General features: G+C 41.6%; 3 protein-coding genes across 6 annotated transcripts in view; all 3 read left to right on the top strand.

The window, feature by feature from the left end:
- On the top strand, positions 1 to 8,509 carry LOC143360404 (venom protease-like). Of its 3 annotated transcripts, none has more exons than XM_076799194.1 (8): positions 1 to 143; positions 366 to 443; positions 3,816 to 4,121; positions 5,953 to 6,258; positions 6,980 to 7,279; positions 7,359 to 7,466; positions 7,833 to 7,993; positions 8,069 to 8,509. In XM_076799194.1, exons 2-8 carry the CDS (start codon positions 377 to 379, stop codon positions 8,231 to 8,233), a joined length of 1,413 nt encoding a protein of 470 aa, XP_076655309.1. In that variant the 5' UTR covers positions 1 to 143; positions 366 to 376; the 3' UTR covers positions 8,234 to 8,509. The 3 variants fall into 3 exon arrangements, with proteins under 3 accessions (XP_076655309.1, XP_076655310.1, XP_076655312.1); XM_076799195.1 differs by lacking the exon at positions 1 to 143 and adding an exon at positions 154 to 214; XM_076799197.1 differs by lacking the exons at positions 1 to 143; positions 366 to 443 and adding an exon at positions 2,521 to 2,555.
- A 318-nt stretch (positions 8,510 to 8,827) lies between these two features.
- Nurf-38 (Inorganic pyrophosphatase Nurf-38) lies at positions 8,828 to 12,776 on the top strand. Of its 2 annotated transcripts, none has more exons than XM_076799200.1 (8): positions 8,828 to 9,155; positions 10,336 to 10,571; positions 10,955 to 11,041; positions 11,113 to 11,176; positions 11,250 to 11,312; positions 11,588 to 11,801; positions 11,868 to 11,977; positions 12,040 to 12,176. In XM_076799200.1, exons 1-8 carry the CDS (start codon positions 8,963 to 8,965, stop codon positions 12,081 to 12,083), a joined length of 1,011 nt encoding a protein of 336 aa, XP_076655315.1. In that variant the 5' UTR covers positions 8,828 to 8,962; the 3' UTR covers positions 12,084 to 12,176. The 2 variants fall into 2 exon arrangements, with proteins under 2 accessions (XP_076655315.1, XP_076655316.1); XM_076799201.1 differs by lacking the exon at positions 12,040 to 12,176 and adding an exon at positions 12,222 to 12,776 and having other exon boundaries at positions 8,878 to 9,155.
- Positions 12,777 to 18,530: 5,754 nt separating this feature from the next.
- Positions 18,531 to 19,299, top strand: part of Cow (Proteoglycan Cow) — a 286,815-nt gene continuing 286,046 nt past the window's right edge. The window contains exon 1 of the mRNA XM_076799378.1: positions 18,531 to 18,934. Coding sequence (XP_076655493.1) covers positions 18,833 to 18,934 — 102 coding nt within the window. The 5' untranslated portion in view covers positions 18,531 to 18,832. The remainder of the gene's footprint in view (positions 18,935 to 19,299) is intronic.

Below are 19,299 nucleotides of genomic sequence, written 5' to 3'. Positions count from 1 at the left end.
TGCGCAACTATCAGTCAGCTGTCGAAGGCTTCGGAACAAAGTTCGTGACGGTTAGTCGCGATAGTACTCTGACAGTTTTTCCGCGTGGAGATCGGTGGATCTACCGATCGATCCAGCGGACTTCCGACATTCAGTGGACCATCGTAAGTTCGCGGGACAAGCAATTTTTCTGTTTTGAATCGTCGAAAAACACCGGCGAACTCTGCAGCTCCGTGTCGGTGTCTTTCGAATGAGCATCTTCTAAATATTGAGTTATTACATTTCTTTGAAATCAATCTTTGCTGTTTTTTTTTACCGCGAAGCGAATACTACTACTACTACGTTGTCCCAAATTGATATGCTTTTTCTTCTTTGTCTTGGAACAGTGCAGACCAAAATGTTGTCCACGTGCGTGGTGTTGATTGGTGTACTGCAACCACTCGTTCTCCTGGTGTCCGCTCAAGGTTTGTGTCTTAAATTACCTATTTACGACTTCATTCGCGCGCCCTTCGAATGCCAACTAAAACCGTCATGCAACCTTCGTCGTGCAACCGGGAAAAGCAGACCAGCAGCCCTGTGGCCCATCAAATTGTCACAGAATGATCTGGGTTTCGGTTTCGCCGACTTATTGCTTATTGTGTTTCGAGATAAATGCGTTCAATGTTCGAGTAAAGTGAAAAACACGTTACGTGTTTGTGTATCGTCGAATAGTCTTAGTTCATTTTAACTTTTCGCGGTTTTTTGCTAATCTGCGATGCCAGGGCCATACAACAGATTTTCCTCTTCCTCAAACAGTTGTACTTCAGCCGTGTTTTCTTCTTATCGAGAAGCACGAGCCTTTCCGACAAGAACATCTCTGATCACTTTCTAACTTCTTTTATCGTATTCTCGAGGAAATATAATATCGATTTAAACATAAAGAAAAAAGAAAAATGATCAAAAATTTCATTTTACACAAGGTTCACCCCTTAATTTTAGGGAGCGCTATTGACTTGCTTGCTAGGCGCTGAGATTTAGGAGAATTTTTACCTGGATATTAACCCATTTGCATCATTAGCGTATATATACGCCCAATTTATTTTTTCTTATACTGCTGAAATATGAAGTTCTTTTACTTGTAGTCATTTTTGTACTTAAAAGTAATAAAAAAGAAAGTTTGATGATAAAGGCCTTCTTTTCATATTTCCTTATGATGCAAATGAGTCGAGCTACCTGGATGTAACTTTATGTTGTACAACATTAACGCAGAACGGACCGAATATTATCAAATTCCGAACATTCGAACAGGAAAACCGAGCGATCTAAACAATGTCAGAGGTCGATCGGAGTCAATACATAGTTGCGTGTTTGCATGCACCGCGATAATATTTGGGATTGTAGTAATGCGTGTCAGAGGAATTTGGTTCAAGTACTGAACATTTTTAGGAAGATTAAACAAGCTACGTATGCGCGCTGCAATAGCGAACGATTTTTCTGAGACAGTCTGCACCGCGGAAACAACGGAACAAATGATACATAGTAGAATACGCATTTGGACAACATTTTCATATTTCTACAGAATCGCGCAATAGCACGTTCGTCGACGACCAATTGACAGGCGTCGAACACTAATCTGAGTTCACGAATTAGGCTGACCCGGATTTTCCGCTCGTACGGTTACGTAATCCATAAATATATTTCCACGATATGTATTTTTTTAGAACGACGAGTCGATTCCAGGAATGACTGGAATCCGGTCAATATTTCGACTGTGAATTTTCCATGACTTGAAACATTAAATAAACATGGATGAGTTGTGTACAAAAAGACGCCGAGTAACTGGTCGTTAAGAAAGTGACTCATTCCGTTTGTATAATACAGTGGACGAAATTTGTATAGGGACACTGCAATTTTATAATAAAAGGAAGTAAGTGCTTTGCTCATATATCTAAAACTAGGTTGAAAATATGAGGGAATAATGAAACAACAAGAATATTATTTTTTTATAAGCAAAATATATGAATTAAGTATATAAGGGAATAGCGAAATTCGTATAGGAACAACCAACTAAAGAATAATAAGGAACACAACAATTGTAATATTAATATTTAGCATTTCTCCCATTACGCCTTCTGACTTCAAACACTCTATTTTTCATACTGAAAACTAATTTTTGTAATGTAATAACATCAATTTTTTGCCATTCTTGTCTTACAGCTTTTTCAAGTTCTTTAATGTTGCTATACTGCTTATTATTTTCATATACAACTCTGGGTAAGATTCCCCATAAATTTTCTATGGGGTTTAAGTCCGGTGAACGTGCCGGCCACGTCGTAAGCGGCAAATCTTTTTGATGGGACCATTCTTTTGTTTTTCTCGCACTATGTACGGCAGCATTATCTTGTTGGAAGATGACGTTTTCATTATGGTTTTCTTCAACAAAGGGTATTAAGTTGTCCTCCAATAGATCTATGTATTTATCTGCATCCCATCTAGTAGAAATTTTGCATAACGGTGTCTTTCCAGAATGACTAAACGCAGCCCAAAACATCAAACTCTCACCGCAGAAATTTCTACTCATCGCCATTGATTTTTCAGTACGTAAATCGTGCCAATAGTATTTAAATCCATCAGGCCTGCCAAATTGAATTTTTTCTCGTCGGAAGAAATAACATTTTTCCACTACTCATCCCAAGTCATAGGACTTTGAGCGAAATCTAATCTAGTAATTTTGTGAGATTCTGTAAGAGGTGGTTTACTGCTTTTTTTGTCCACTTCAGTCGCTTATCTTTTTGTAATATTTGCTGTACACTTGGTACAGTTACTGGCAACTCCAAAACTTTTGTTACTTGACCAGCACTTTTATTTTCAGTCTTAATTTCTCTAAAAATGCATGGACGATTAGGCCTCGTGAGTTTATTATTCCCACCTCCGTGGTTTTTGCCATAATCTTTACCTAATTTAAGAAAGTTATGAATCACGATATGCTTGTATTTTCATTTTTTCTTCTGTGCTTAGAATTTTTCCACGTGGCATTCTAATAGATAGATTGTATTGAATTATTTGTAAAATGGAGTATTATATTTTTCTAATACTTACTTTCTTTTAGCTACACACGCTGTTTACAGTCTGAACGAGGCAGTAGTACTACGTAAATATTAGTGTCCTTATACAAATTTCGCCCACTGTACAGGGTGTCAAAAAATTAAATGTCACGGCCACCATAGCGTGATTCTACACCTACGATTTGGTGGAAATTGACATAAAAAACTCCCCGCAAAATTGACCTTGACCTTGAAAGTCAAGGTCAAAAAAACAAAATTTTTTTTGTTTAATCATGTTCTACTGGTCATAAGGATCAACTTTGTAAAAGAAACCATAGGTCGCATCTCAACCGTTCTCTTAAAAAATGATGTTGCATTTCTTATAATTTTTGCAGCTTCTTTATTTGTAAATTTTTTACATCCAGCGCCAATATATAAGTAAATAGCGTACTATCATACAGCGGGTACCATCAGTAAGCTATCTCGTTGGGTACGAAATTATCATAATCATGATACTACTATTTCTTTCACAAAGTTGATCGTTATGACCAGTAGAACACGATTAAACAAAAAAATGGTTGTTTTCTGACCTTGATTTTCAAGGTCAAGGTCAATTTTGCGGTGTGTTTTTTATGTCAATTTCCACCAAAAATCCATCGTAGGTGTAGAATCACGCTATAGTGGCCGTGACATATAATTTTTTGACACCCTGTACATGCACAGATTCCTCCAAGTTTTATGCGACTTGAAAATCTTGATCGAGAAAGTCAGTCATGAGGTAAGGAATTGAAAATCTGTGAATTCTTCCGGCAGGTTCGATCGTGGGACAACAGTGTATCACCCCGAACAACAAACCAGGACGGTGCAACAGCATAAACAATTGCCCGGTACTGTACGAGCTGCTGAATCAGCAAGGCCTCCAAGCCAGCGATTATGTGAGACGATCGCTTTGCGCTTTAGAGAATAACATTCCGATCCTGTGCTGTCCCATGGGCGAAACGAACCCTGGAAGTAACAATGAATTAACGACAACCCCGTACGGCCCGTTGTTACCACCACACGACGGCTTCAGCAACGAAACCCACACCACAGTGATCCAACCAATCGCTCCGACGCATGGTGAGTCCTCTACTTCCAAAAACCAGTCTAGAAATGTTTCAAACCAGCTGTAGCTGCATCACCTTTCTGTCCTTGACCTTGAATGACCTTGGACTAATTATAGTCACTGAATTCCTAATGAAAGGGACTATCATTGTAGGTGTTTAAAAAGGGTGGTTCCATTTAAAAAAGTCAAGGTGACCTTGATATCTCCAAAAAAATGACATAAAAACAAAATTTTTTTTTGCATCGTGTCAGCCCCATTGTACCATTCAACTTTGTCCTTACCATATTTTACGTATCTTTAGAAACAACAAAGATATTTGAGGTGCTAACGTTTGGTGACTCACCCTGTATATTTAGTGAAGGACATGGTTCCTAGCCAAAAAATTACTGCCACTCACAATTTTTGATGTCTTTCGTGTTTCCGGTAAACTGGAGAGGCCAAAACTGAATTATTTGATTATTCTATTTTACTATCTATTAAGGCGTCCCATACGTGCAGTTTTAATTTACATGCGTTAACACGTTAAGTGCTAAATGTCAATCCCAGAGATTTTTACAAAATCAGAGTAATTTAATTAATAAAACTAAAACTAGAAATTTAGAATGTATTATAGTGGATGCTGTTTTAACCCTTTTGAATTCGCTGTTAGTCATATGTGACTGACGTTCGTGTAGTCCTATGGCCAGGCAACTCTCTCGACACGAGTCCCATTGAAAACGTCTCAGGTTTATTAAATTACATTTTGGCCGCTCAATTCCACCGCGAAACATTTGGAAAATTATAAATGGCCCTAATTTTTTGGCCGGGGACTTTATATGTAGCAACGCTAATTTTCCTTGTAGGACTAGTTACATTTCTCAAACTGATCTTCTTTCCTAGACTTTTTTTTCAAACAGTTAGTAAAAGATTGCTTGTGTCCAGGTGCCTGGCCTTGGATCGCAGCCCTAGTTGGATCGCAGCCCTAGGCCAGGTGCCTGGCCTTGGATCGCAGCCCAACTAGGGTTCCGCAGCAAGAACGATCCTTTATGACCGCAGCTCTGTGTACAGTTGTATGGAGGCCATGCGTCGCGATAATACTTGGGATTGTAGTAATTTGTGTCAGAGGAATTTGATTCAAGTACTGAACATTTTTAGGAAGATTAAACAACCTACGTATGCACGCGACAATAGCGAACGATTTTTCTGAAACAGTCTACATGGCGGAAACAACGAAACAAATGACACATAGTAGAATACGCATTGTAGTCGTATCACTGCTCTGGATCTTATACAATTCACCTGTAATTGCGAAATAATTATTGAAGATGTCTGTACGTTATTCGTGATCGATAAGATTCCTTTTCTTGCTGTGTACAGTCTCACAATTAGGCTCTCCATGCAATCGTAGTTTATTCGAGCAAAGTTTTGCAACAGCTGACATTTGGACAACGTTTTCATATTTCTACAGAATCGCGCAATAGCACATTCGTCGACGACCAATTGACAGGCGTCGAACAGCAATCTGAATTCACGAATTAGCCTGATCCGCACCTTCCGCTCGTACGGATACGTAATCAATAAATATATTTCCACGATATGTTTTTCTTTTAGAACGACGAGTCGATTCCAGGAATGAGTGGAATCTGGTGAATATTCGACTGTGAATTTTCCTTGTCTTGGAACATTGAATAAACATGGATGAATTGTGTACAAAAAGACGTCGAGTAACTGGTCGTTAAGAAAGTGACTCGTTCCGTTTGTATAATACATACACAGATTCCTCCAAGTTTTCTACGACTTGAAAATCTTGGTCGAGAAAGTCAGTCATGAGGTAAGGAATTGAAAATCTGTGAATTCTTCCGGCAGGTTCGATCGTGGGACAACAGTGTATCACCCCGAACAACAAACCAGGACGGTGCAACAGCATAAACAATTGCCCGGTACTGTACGAGCTGCTGAATCAGCAAGGCCTCCAAGCCAGCGATTATGTGAGACGATCGCTTTGCGCTTTAGAGAATAACATTCCGATCCTGTGCTGTCCCATGGGCGAAACGAACCCTGGAGGTAACAATGAATTAACTACAACCCCGTACGGTCCATTGCTACTGCCAGACTGTGGCCACGTGTTGCGCAGCTACAGCACAATTATCGGAGGAACCCCTTCGCGGTTCGGTAAGTCCTCTACTTCTAAAAACCAGTCTAGGAATGTTTCAAACCAGCTGTAACTGTATCATCTTTATACATATCTAATGAAAGACATGGTCCCTGGCCAAAAAATGAGTGCCACTCGCAATTTTTGATGTCTTTGCCGTTTCTAGTAAACTTGAGAGGCCTGAACGGAATTATTTGATTATTCTATTTTACTAACTATTAAGGCGTCCCCTGCGTGCAATTTTAATTTCCATGCATTAGCAACTTTAAGTGCCAATTATCAACCACAGAGATTCTTACACAATCGGAGTAATTTAATTAATAAAACCAAAACTAGAAATTTAAAATGTATTATCATGGATGCTGTCTTAACCCTTTTGAATTCGAAAGACTCCAATAAAATTCGTTTTATCTAGATATCTCATAATAAAAATGAATTTCTAAACTCAGTCAAAAGTAACTGTCAGTCATATGTGACTGACGTTCCTGTAGCCCTATGGCCAGGCAGCTCCCCCATCATGAATCCCATTGAAAACGTCTCTGGTTTATTAAATTACGTTTTGGTCTTTCAATTCCACCGCGAAACATTTGGAAAATTATAAATGGCCCTAATTTTTTGGCCGAGGACTTTATGCGTAGCAACGCTAACTTTCCTTGTAGGACTAGTTACAACATTTCTGCAACTGATCTTCCTTCCTAGACTTTTTTTTCAAACAGTTAGTAAAAGATTGCTTGTGTCCAGGTGCCTGGCCTTGGATCGCAGCCCTAGGATTCCGCAACAAGAACAACTCCTCAGAGCCCTTGTGGGGCTGTGGAGGAACCTTGATATCGGCTAGACATGTTCTGACCGCAGCTCACTGTGCAGTCGTGGAGAGCCTGTACATGGTTCGCATAGGAGACTCGGATTTGGCACGAGACGATGACAGAGCTTTTCCGATCGACGTCGATATCGAGCAAAAGATCGTCCACCCTGGATTCACGAAAGATCATTACGTCAATGACATAGCTGTCCTCAGGCTAGCGCAAGATGTGCCATTCTCCTGTTAGTCGTTCTCGCTGTTGTATCAATAAGTGTTGGTTAATCTTTTTTCTTGGTTAACGTGTTCTCACCAATTTCTCAGCACATTGGCCAATTTGCCTTCCGGTTGACGAGAACATGCGGAACAAGAATTTCACCGGGGAGTTCGTACACGTCGCTGGATGGGGCGCTATTTCAGACAATGCTTCTGGTAAACGAAACAAAATGACAATAATTGCGGATCTTTCTGCAAATTTTTCTATCAAATTTATATATGCGCAATCACTTTCTTTTAGTGAAACATATCGAATGATTTTTGAATACGTTATAAATCTCCAGATTTCCAACAACTTTTTCCTGTGCATGACAGTTGTGGTCTCGCTTAGTTTCTGTTCATACTTGTCGATATGTGACATATCCAAGAATCATTGAAATTGGAGGTTGAGTAGCTGTTCTGTAGGTTCACCAAGAAGTCTTCTGTTGTGACAGTAAAATTTTTATTTTCGAACCCATAAGGACCCGTGGCCTAATTCGAAATGAACTCTGTTGAATTAATGTATTTTCTGTGTTTCTGCAGAGGATATTTCATTCGCACGCTCGGACCGACTGCTGGAAACGCAGCTACCTGTGGTGAGCAACGCAGAATGCCAACAGGCATTGTCCAAGTTCAGGGCAGCCGTGATCGACAACCGCGTTCTCTGCGCTGGTTTCGCTCAGGGTGGCAAGGACGCCTGTAACGTGAGATAATATTCATTAATTCGGACGACTCGTTTCCACGATTGCAATTATTATTAAAAAATGAATGTGTACCAGGGCGACAGCGGAGGACCTCTGATGATATCCACGCCCCAGGATCAATTCACCTACTACCAGATCGGAGTTGTTTCGTATGGCCACGGTTGCGCCCGGCCGGGATATCCTGGCGTTTATGCTAGGGTCACCGAGTTCCTCGATTTCATCGTCTGGGCTCTGAAATGATTAACAACCAATCAAATTCTGACCTGTTTCAGACAAACAAACCAGATCTGTTTCGATTAGTGAACTGCTCACAAGTGTTATGCAAAAAGAATTCAAATGTACGCAGCTTTGAAACTGTTTCGTATGCTTGTGCATCCTCTTTGTCGCTGACGCATTATCTGTAACATTATACATCATTTTTTAATTGTTGAGGAAAAGTGTTCGTTTGAGGACTAGACTCTTGATTCACAACCATAAAAATTCTCTTCGTCGTGGAATAAACCTTTGAGTAAAGTACTTTGTCATTTTATTATTATTAGACTGCGGATTTTTATGCAAAATATGAATTTCTTTCAATGATCGCAGCAAACAGAAGCCAGATGGACAACTGCTATCTCTTTTAATCATTTCAATGGATTGAAAATAATACATTCTTAAATTCTCTTAACATTATTCTAATGCATTAAAATTCGCAGTCTAATTACCACCATTAAAATATTTAAATCAACCGCGCGTTCCTTCCCGACTGATTCTGCAGAGTCCCAAGCATAACCTACCCAATGAAATTCCATGTAATAATCGACAATTGTCCTACTCCAGTCGCATTGACTAACAAATCAGGGTGCAGTTGTGTCATAACAATTCTCGCGTTTGAACGTTATCTTTCCTGATAAGGCTATACACGAGCCATTTATTTGTTCGCGCGCTAACCGGGAGCGTTAGTACGCACGTCCGACGTCAGATGTCAGGATGTCGCTGATAACGTTGCGCGTGTTACGTTGCCAAGGTTTAAATAAGTTGACTGTGCCGCTCAGATTAGCAGCGACCGGTAGTTCCGTTGGATCGGTATCTTGTTCAGTGTTCAAGAAATTCCGCAGCAGCATGTCGTTCACGACGGTCGAACGGGGCGCGTTGAATACCACCGATTACAGGATTTATTTCAGTGAGTAGACGATGACATAACCTAACCTTTAACACCGACGACCTCGTGCGAACAGATTTCTGCGATGATCGCTTTCCGCTAACACCGCGTGCCTCGCTTCACGCATTCATCCGTACAATTAAACGTATCATATTCTTCCTAATAACTCTCTCTATTCGCCATCCTATTTTTGCAATGATCTCACGTTCCTTTCGGTTTTTTTCGCATAACAATTAGCTCAGTTCCTTCTCTCTCTCTCTCTCTCTCTCCATTTTGCATAACGTTTTTTCCCGTTTTTTTTTATTCTCCGGCTGCAACAGAAAACGTTACAGATTTCTCTGCGTAAATTCGATCAATTATTCGCGCGTTTCGCTTCCACGTGGAATTGATCACCGCGTAGTGTCACCGTGACATTTGACTTCCAGCGAAAGTCGAGCCGAGAATTTATCGATCCGAGTTTCTATAGTTCGAACGGTTTCAATTCACGCTGTCGACTGAAAGGAAAGAATTCACCGTGGGAAATACCGGTTTGAACCTTTGCACTCGGATGTCCCCTCGGAGGGGACATTGTGAGTATAAAATCGATGACTCCGTGTGCAAAGGGTTACAATCGATCGATGAAATTCAAGTCGTTAACTCTTGAGTACGTATGCGAGCAATCGATCGCTGACCGAAATTGTTACTCCGTTAATTGTCGGTTCTAGGATTCCAATAAATATTTGTCAGACGGCTGCTTTAGTTAATTGCGATTCTGCGAAAATTATGTTTAAATTGAGAATTTAATCGTTGGTTGCGTTCAATATTGTAGATCTCCGATCTAGGTGAAAGCGTTCGAACGGCTCGAGCGCGCGCGGGGAAAAAATATAGCTTCGCCTGTTTTCTATTTGCCGCATATGTTCGCTTTCGATTCGCATATACAGGTGTCCCTTATTAATGCTTTTTAGCTGTCCCACGAAAATTAATATTTTTTGTTTCGAACAATCGCGCATAATAGAATGAGGGACCCAATTACTGTGGGGGTGCCAATTAATATGAATTTAAAAATTGATGGATATTGAAAAAACAGATATTAATGTTGTATATCTCTGTTTTAATGTTCATTATGCTTTAAAACTGAGAATATTTAATATAGGCACAGTAATCAGGTCCCTTACCCTAGTAGATTTTGTAGATGGAGAATAGATTTTTCCGTGTATTACAGAGAACGATGGGGTACCGATTTCGCCCATGCACGACATTCCGCTTTACGCCGACGAAGCCAATAAAATAGTTAATATGATCGTTGAGATACCAAGATGGACAAATGCAAAGATGGAGATCAACCTAAAGGAAACCTTGAATCCAATTAAGCAAGATATCAAGAAAGGCAAGCTAAGATACGTTGCCAATTGCTTCCCACATCATGGTTACATATGGAATTACGGTGCCTTGCCACAGGTATAGAAAAAGCTGTTTCGCAAGATAACAATCACTCGTACAATAGATCCCCGATAGGCTGTATATTGTATCCAATATTTTTTTTATCCTACGTGCAATATCAATCGATTTTATCGTATGACTCAATGGTTCAGGAAGTATAATCGGTCTCATTGTTGGAATTCATGGAGAATGAGCAAATAAATATAGATATGCCGGTCCAGGCTTTAGTTGTAGGGACACTTCCTTATCATATCTACTGTGAAGCTCTAATCTAAATTCAAGGGCATTCTCTATTGAATTTTCCACGCACACGCGTACGAACCAATTACGAACTAAATGTACTGTTGTCACTAGTACAGGAATAGAAATGATTTCACTGTTAATTTGAATTTGGTTTACAGACATGGGAAAATCCAGAAGAGTTGGATGAAGCTACCGGTCACAAAGGAGACAATGATCCCATAGACGTCCTGGAAATAGGCTACAGGGTAAGAATACGTTTGCCTACATCATTTCTTCTTTTGTCTGAATTTATATGTTATTTATCATTTTTTAACAGGTTGCCCAAAGGGGTGAAGTTTTGAAAGTGAAGGTTCTCGGCGCTGTTGCCCTTATCGACGAAGGTGTGTATCAAAAGTAAATGCTTTTCCATATAATTAATCCATTTTTCGTAACATTAATTGTTGGCGGTTTCAGGTGAAGCTGATTGGAAGATCATAGTCATCGACGTGAACGATCCATTGGCCGACCAAATGAACGGTACGAGATCTATTTGAAGAAATACGACCATAAAACCGCGTGCGCACGCGCGTTACGTAATCGGCTGCGAGAACGCGAACCGTTGAACCGAAAAAGAATAGGTCGATTATTAAACATGTAGCGGTCATACGCGAAAATTACGGTATTACACAATCGACTTCCGCGTTTTGATAAGGGCACACGCTAACTACGACGATGACCCAGTCGGATGACTCATATAATTAATCTATTCTTACGTTGACGATAGTAGACGTACACAAGTTATATTCTCGCAGATGTGTCGGACATTGAAAAACATTACCCTGGCTTGATGAAGGCAACCGTCGAGTGGTTCAAAATCTACAAAATTCCGGACGGCAAGCCGGAGAACCAGTTCGCCTTTAACGGCGAGGCAAAGTCGAAAGACTTCGCGTGGAACGTAGTGCAGACGGTGCATGAGCATTGGCAGAATCTCATCAAACGGGAAACGCCTACAGGAGGAATCGCATGGTTGGTGAATCCGCGTCATTCGAAACAAATGAGAATGCGTTTAACGCAGAACCGATTTGCTTTCAGCACGAACCTAACAGTCGCGGACAGCCCGTTCAAGATCACCGCAGAGGCCGCCGAGGAAGTATTGGAGAAAGCTCCGGAACCGCAAGACCCTCGTACCGCGGAGCCTATCGGTAAGTTCAGACCACAGTTATCGCAATACAGGTTCTTCATTCATGGTTCTATTTCGTTGCAGTTGATAAAAGTTACTTCATTCCGCGAGTAACAAACAAATTATAAGCTTCTCTTCCAACCACACGTATCTTAACTGATAATGACCTGAGATTTTTATTAAGTTCCTCCGATCGTTACCGCTAGACTTTGTACTCGTTTCCTGCATTAAACGTTTGTGAAAAACACTGTGATATCTGATTTCAGTTGATAAATGGCATTACGTGCATCTTAAGTGAGAATAGAAGGAGAAGGTACTTCTCGCATCGACACACTTACCTTAGCTGTCCGCGCGCATACTCGCTTGTTTTGCTGGCACGCGAAACCCCGAGTACACCCCGTTAACTATTTCCACGGAGTGGCTCCGTTCGAAGGTTTTGATATACACCCACGGCTAGGCTCCGATTAATATTTAAGCGGCACCGCATGCACCAGAAACAAGCGGCACTCAACTGAAAAACACGGTGAAACATGACAGCTCGCGCGGTTGTACGTTTAGCTTATTATTTATTTGAACGTAGCACTATCGGATCGGTCTACAATGTACAAAGCTTATGTGTATTTTTATTCAACCGTCTATCTCGGGTGGTGCTGGGAGAACGAATATGCTCTCGTCCATAGTATGTAATACAACTCTACCGTAAGCATCCAACGAGAATGATACGGTACCAACGAGCTCCTTACTATTTTTTTAGTTCTTAGAATTTGTTATTTGTACACTGCAAGAGCGATGTAATACAATAAATCACAATTCTAGTTTAACGAACGAACATTCAACTGTAGACCCCTCGAAATAAACTGTTCCCTTAAATCGTTGTTGCTGTAGTACCCCCAGCATCCAGTATTCAGATTATTTACGGTGAGAGCGAAATGATTCACGCTTGTTCCGTTGAAACGTGTAAATTAGGGGAACGACGAGCACGGCTAGCTAAAGGTTAGCTTAATTCCAACGAGGGGATCGTTTACAGTTCGTGATCCCGTCGAAGGTGCGTGTTTAGCCACCACATTCCGCAGGAAGCGGTCTCCGAGGAGACATTCGTGTCTGTTCGGCGGTGTGCTTGAACATACTGGCAGCCAGACCACATACATTGCGCTGCAGGACACACGTACATAACCGGGGAGACGAATCGGTCCTTTGGCGCAATAAATTACCGAGCCGGGATCCGACTCGCCTAGGAGAAAGTGAATCGAAGCTAAAAAATTACGCGGTCGCTATAAACGAACATTTTGTCACAGAAAATTTTGCTCGAACGAAGAAACAACATTTTAACTAGCTTGTCGACCCGTTTGCGACATAGCATTTACGACAGGTATTATAATTTCTCTTTACTGTTTGGAATTGTTCTTCTAAATATTGGTGACAAATAAGCCTCTTTGCCTTCAACAATTTTCGCGCGTGTGTGTGTGTTTTTCGATGATTTCTCTGTCGAACATTGAAAAGTTCAGTTCGAGGTAATATGTAATATGTCGCTATTGGAAAACTGATTAAGAAACTCTGCGCCACGATTGTTCAAGGGCTGTTGAATAACCGCCGGTGGCTGAAGCGCTAACGAAGTAAAGGAGGCATGGCTGCACAAAGATTAGGAGCCGCGGATTCCGCTTTATCAGACCGTGGTTAACCGGCGGTTCCGCGACGCAGCCTTACAAAGCCCGGCGAGGTAATATTTAACAAATATGAGGTGGCTGGCGCGCCGCCCCCGCGTTTCCCCGCCGTCCCCTTTGTCCTTGCCGCGATGCGATCTATTTTGCGGAGGAAATGTCTGCGCGACGCTGTCTTCCTGGTTTCTACTCCCCCGGGAAGTGTCCGTGGCACTTCCACCGAGGAAAATAGCTGTGGGCCAAGAGATACGGGTGTAGGAGAGACGCGAGCGCCGCAAGAAAATAGTAAGACAAATTGCCGCGGAAACTTTCCACTCGAAATACAGGCCTGCTTTTATGTCTCGAAGTATCTTCAAAGGTGGAACGAAAAGTTGAAGGAACGCGCCGGAAAGTATATCTATCCCGGCCGCTAAAGTCCTCGCTTTACTAACTTTCGAACTATAGCACACGGTCCCGCGTAGCCGTTACCACTCTGATCCCGTAGACGAGGACGACGATAACATTAAATAGCCGCGGCAGCAGCAGCCCGATGATAATGGCAACGATTTCATTTCGCGGTGGTCTCGCGTTCAAATTCACAAACGCTTGTAAAGTCACCTTACGAGGAGCGTCGCCGAAATGTCGGTACTCCGATTTCGACGAAACTTTCGCGCGCATTTATCTCGCTTATCACCCGATATCCAAGTTTAGGAAATTATTCGTTTGTTATCGTTTCTATTACACAGGGTCAGTCGAGTAACGTTTGGACCTCAAACACCCTCGTCTTTTTTAACACTAGGTTTACGGAGCACTAAAAATTACTATTTTACATTATTTTATAAAAATATATACCTTCTTTTAATAATATATACCTAAACAAATCATTTTATTAAATAATTGCTCATGGATGCATTTTTACAATCTCAATATTCGCAATTTAAAAATATTACAATCCGTCATTTTGACGGGTCCCGTAAATCTAGTGTTAAAGGTACGCCAAATGTCTCAAGGACAAAGTTGAATGCAATATTTGTTTTTATGTTATTTCATTAGAGATTTTGATGTCACCCTCCATTTTTTTTAAACGGAACCACCCCCCTTTTTAAACGCCCACGATGTTAATCCCTTTCATTATTAATTTAGAGGCTATAATTAGCCGAGGTCGTTCAAGGTCACTGGCAGAGGAAACGTATAAGATTTAAAATATGAGAGCAGAATACTTGAACCAGACCACCCTTTTTGAAACACCCACGATGATAGTCCCTTTCATTAGGAATTCAGTAAGTATAATTAGCCAAGGTCGTTCAAGGTTACAGACGAAGGAAACGTATAAGATTTAAAATATGAGAGCAGAATACTTAAACCAGACCACCCTTTTTGAAACACCCACGATGATAGTCCCTTTCATTGGGAATTCAGTGACTATAACTACCCAAGGTCATTCAAGGTTACCGGCAGAGGAAACGTATAAGATTTAAAATATGAGAGCAGAATACTTAACCCAGGCCAACCTTTTTAAACACCGACGATGATAGTCCCCTTCATTAGGAATTCAGTGAGGAGTATAATTAGTCAAGGTCGTTCAAGGTTATAGACGAAGGAAACGTATAAGATTTAAAATATGAGAGCAGAACACAACCCAGACGGATTCTAATATTTTTAATTTACGAATATTGAGATTATAAAGATGCATCCATGAAGAATTATTTAACAAATTGATTTCTTTGGGTATATATTATTTAGAAAATGGCAACAAATTTTGATAGATAGATTCATGTTATTTTTATAATGTAATGTAAAATAGTTATTTGTAGTGCTCTGTAAACCTAGTGTTAAACACCCTCGATGATAGTTCGTTTCATTAGGAATTCAGTGACTATAATTACCCAAGGTCATTCAAGGCCACGGAAACCTATAAGATTTGAAACATGAGAGCAGAATACCTGTATTTCAAAAATGATCATTATGATGGTTGTATACTTCGATACATTTTTATAAATGGGCTCTGAGGAAATGTCGAACTCTGTCAAGTACATCCGAGGTGGACTTTAGTGCACTCATCTGTACGCAAACTTTTAGCAAATGTAAATTTAAAAAATTTTATAAGTTTCCTCTGTCTGTGACCTTGAATGACCCTGAGTAATTATAATCATTGAATTCATATTGAAAGGAACCATCATCGTGGGTGTTTAAAAGAGGGTGGTCCGGTTTAAAAAAATTAAGGTGACCTTGAAATTTCTAAAAGAACAAAATGACAAGAAGAAATATTTTAATGGCATCGTGTGAACCATTTACCGTGTCTTTAAGACATTTGACGTATTTTTAAAAACAGCAAAGATATTTGAGATGCAAACGTTAGGTGACTCACCCTGTATATCCGCTAATTTTCGATTTTCTAACTCTTGTGTCACCAACCGGTCTATTGAATTTCTTTCAACAATGTTTGAATGTTTCCCCAAATATATTACAAAACTGCTCTCAACGTCCATTCCTTGTTCACCATTGCATCAATTACATCGAATAAGAATTTGTGCAAAAAACCGTACAAAATTTTTCTACTTTGTTTATAGATTTTGGTTGGCTCAGCACGGGTTAAGTTGACCAAAAGTTTCCCGTGATTTTCGTCGCCATGTTTAATTTCAGCATTCGCCAGCATTTTTTCGAAATCGGTCGTAAATAAATCATGCCGCGAGACGCTCGTTAACGTCGGAATCACGTCCCCGCGATTGTTTATAACATTCGACTTGACACAGCTACCTGACTAGCAGACAAAAGAACGAGATTCATTTTCAGGTAACGGTCATTTATCACGTGGCCACTAATCCCGGGCCCGGTTGCGGTGGAAAAAGAGGTTTCCCCTTACGGCGCGTCCCGTGGAATTCCTCGAATTCTTTTTACCTATCAAGAAACTGCTGTCGCGATCGAATTCCCTGGGGGTCCTAATTAATCGTGATCCGATTCGGGATTAACCCCTTTTCCCGTGTAATAGTCCGACTCGCGATGAAGACGTCGAACAAAAAGATTCTAATTCGACACCGTGGACATAAAACAAATAGAAATATTCGTTCTCTCTTAATCTCTTAGCGCTCGAATGGCGACTGTAACCTGCCACTAAAAATTGCTGTGTCATTATTCAAAATATCTTTTACATTATTAACCCTTAACGCTCCGACTTTTAATTGTGAATATACCGGCAACTCCAACTAAATTCTCATCATACTTCGACTTGCAAGTTTTTAAGTGTCTGATTTTAAATGCTACAATCACGTGTAAATAATAATATTAAAGCCATTGAAAACAATCTTTATTCATCTCAGAAGTAATATAATTTTGATTACAATATTTAATCGGTGGTGCCTTAGAGGCATACTTGGAGCGGCAAGGGTTAAGTTTGTTTATATTTCATAAATTACTAAACATTCCATTTTCGTATGTATAACATGAAAAAAATATATATAGAAGGGAAATACTCTAGGTCGGAAGAAATGTTTCGTTTTGGAGTTAAAATAGCTTCGAGTGCAAACGGTTAATCTCTTAGACACGGCGAGACTAATCGCCCCAAAAACAATACTAACACTGAAATTGCTGTTCAATGTTTTTCCTTATACATTCGATCGCGACTACGTCAAAATAAAATGAGCAGAATAATAAATAACGTTTTCATATATTTCCACTTACCGCAGTGACGGGTTTAACGGTAAACGGACTAAACGCGTAGGGCCCCCTTTCTCTATTGTTACTAAGTTTATGACAGTTTTCTTGAAACTTCTATTTCTAGCTTGACTTTTAGGGCCTCAAAATTTTTACCGTTTGGGGCGTCTACCTGACTCGCCGTAGCTAAGAGGTTAAGCAAATATCGGGGACAAAGAGGTTCTAATAATTTTCAAGAAAGTCATACGTACAAGAATTTTGGAGTTAGTAGAAATCGGATCAAATTAAATAAAATGTCACACAAATCGGAATTTCTGCTTCCCGTTATAGGAGAGTTTACCGTCTATCAGATTAGTACTCGACAACGATGAAAGAGATCTAGAAGAAGAGATCGCAACTTGTCTTACCGGGTCAATTTCGACAGGAAACATACTCGAGCACTGGTTGATTACGATACAGCGTTACCGTTGCGAGGCACGCAATCGTACAACAATTACATCACACTGGAAGGACAATGACAGCTTTAAAGGATCGGCTGCGAGTTCATTTTTTACGTAGAATTCGATTACTGAATACAAATGACACCTGGCGGTAAAAATATGAAACGATAGCAGCAAGGGGAGCGAGGGGTGGAGGAGCAAGGAGAGACAGTGTCTCGCTCTCTATCCTCCTAGTACGTAACTGGCTCGGGGATCATTTGTCAGAGAGACTCTAATCCGAGTCAGTCAAGAGAGGGAGGAGGGAGGGTCGAGAGAAAAGGAGCAATGGGAAATGAATATGGAAGGAAAAGAAAAGGAACGAAAAGAGAAGAAAATCTTGCCAGGTCGGTCCGCTTTCTGTGCGAGTATCCGGTGCGAGACTGGATTCCTTCTCCGGCGTGCCCTCCTGCCGAATTCCCCGCTGTCTTCCTCTCTCTCTCTCGTTGGTTCGCTGGCCGCACACGGTTTCGTGTCTCTGTCGCTCTCCGTTTCTCTTTCCTCGTCGGTGAACCGACTGGCAACACCGGGTAGGCGAACCGAGGCAGGTGGAGGTATTGACTGGCGCAACGTAGCACGCGCTCGCGCGAATCTCGCTACCGGAGTCGGAGAGAGTCGTCGAAGGTAGACGTAACCCGTGGCGAAAGCCGTGTGCCAGAGAGAGAGGGCCGGTCCAGTTTATATACCTGGCCGCCCGGCGGCCCCTGGCGTCCCCTCTCGTCATTCGCCGGAATCCGACCAATGAGCGGGCCGGTTGTCTGTGGTAGTGCGGCGTCGGCGTCGCCTCGGCTCCGCTCGCGCACTCTCGCGCTCACAACTCGTTCGACCGTCGAGCTGTGAACGTTTTCCTTGTCGAGGACGCGCGCTCTCCGCGGCCGGGTGGTAGTTTTACGTGCGGCGCTCACACTCTATCTATCTATCTATCTATCTATCTATCTATCTCTCTCTGCGTCTGCTCTCACCTTTGTTTCCACGAGTTCTATCGGGCCTTGTTGGTCGTGCACGTGTGTCATCGTCGTTGTTTCGTACCCGTGGTCCGTTGTTTCGTCCGTCGTCGGTTTACGGTGCGCGAAGCGGCCCGTTCCTCTGTCCCGCTCGACAGACGAATAAGCCATGCGATTTTCGTGGGTGCTCGTGGCCACGGTGTTCGTCCTTGTTCTCGCCGGGGTCCAGTGCAAGAGGAAGTTCGACGGGGATTTCGAGTTCGCCGAAGAGGTGAGTCCTTTTAATCGCTCAACCCACGACGTCTGGCGATGAACGTCTCATTCCCCTGCGCAATCGTCCGGCAATCTCGAATATCACGGAGAGAGCAATCCGCCGACGAGTGTGCACGGGATAGAGTTGATCTCGCGTACGTGTACACGACAATGGACGTTGAACGGCCTGTCAGGAGAATCGCGAAGTCTTTTCCGTTGCTCTTTCCAGGATGTTCGCAGTTAACGCCGAGATGTATCTTTCAATCTCGATTTCTCGTGGCAACAGAGTCCCCACGGTGTTTTAGTGGAGTGGCGTCGAACACGGGAAATATTCGACAGTTTCAAACGGGGACGATCGAAAATCGAAACGCCTTCGACTCTCGA

Source organism: Halictus rubicundus, chromosome 13, assembly GCF_050948215.1.
Source record: "Halictus rubicundus isolate RS-2024b chromosome 13, iyHalRubi1_principal, whole genome shotgun sequence".
In the NCBI taxonomy this organism is placed as follows: domain Eukaryota; kingdom Metazoa; phylum Arthropoda; class Insecta; order Hymenoptera; family Halictidae; genus Halictus; species Halictus rubicundus.
The sequence above is the reverse complement of the archived record's forward strand: the minus strand, read 5'-3'. Positions and strand labels throughout refer to the sequence as shown.

Bases quoted from the DNA above. Each gene is read 5' to 3' on its own strand.
- LOC143360404 (XM_076799194.1), top strand. From the start codon at position 377: ATGTTGTCCACGTGCGTGGTGTTGATTGGTGTACTGCAACCACTCGTT. The intron at 444-3,815 runs GTTTGTGTCTTA...TTCTTCCGGCAG, and splicing joins TCTCCTGGTGTCCGCTCAAG to GTTCGATCGTGGGACAACAG. The intron at 6,259-6,979 runs GTAAGTCCTCTA...GCTTGTGTCCAG, and splicing joins AGGAACCCCTTCGCGGTTCG to GTGCCTGGCCTTGGATCGCA.
- Nurf-38 (XM_076799200.1), top strand. From the start codon at position 8,963: ATGTCGCTGATAACGTTGCGCGTGTTACGTTGCCAAGGTTTAAATAAG. The intron at 11,802-11,867 runs GTTGGTGAATCC...ATTTGCTTTCAG, and splicing joins CCTACAGGAGGAATCGCATG to CACGAACCTAACAGTCGCGG. The intron at 11,978-12,039 runs GTAAGTTCAGAC...ATTTCGTTGCAG, and splicing joins TCGTACCGCGGAGCCTATCG to TTGATAAAAGTTACTTCATT.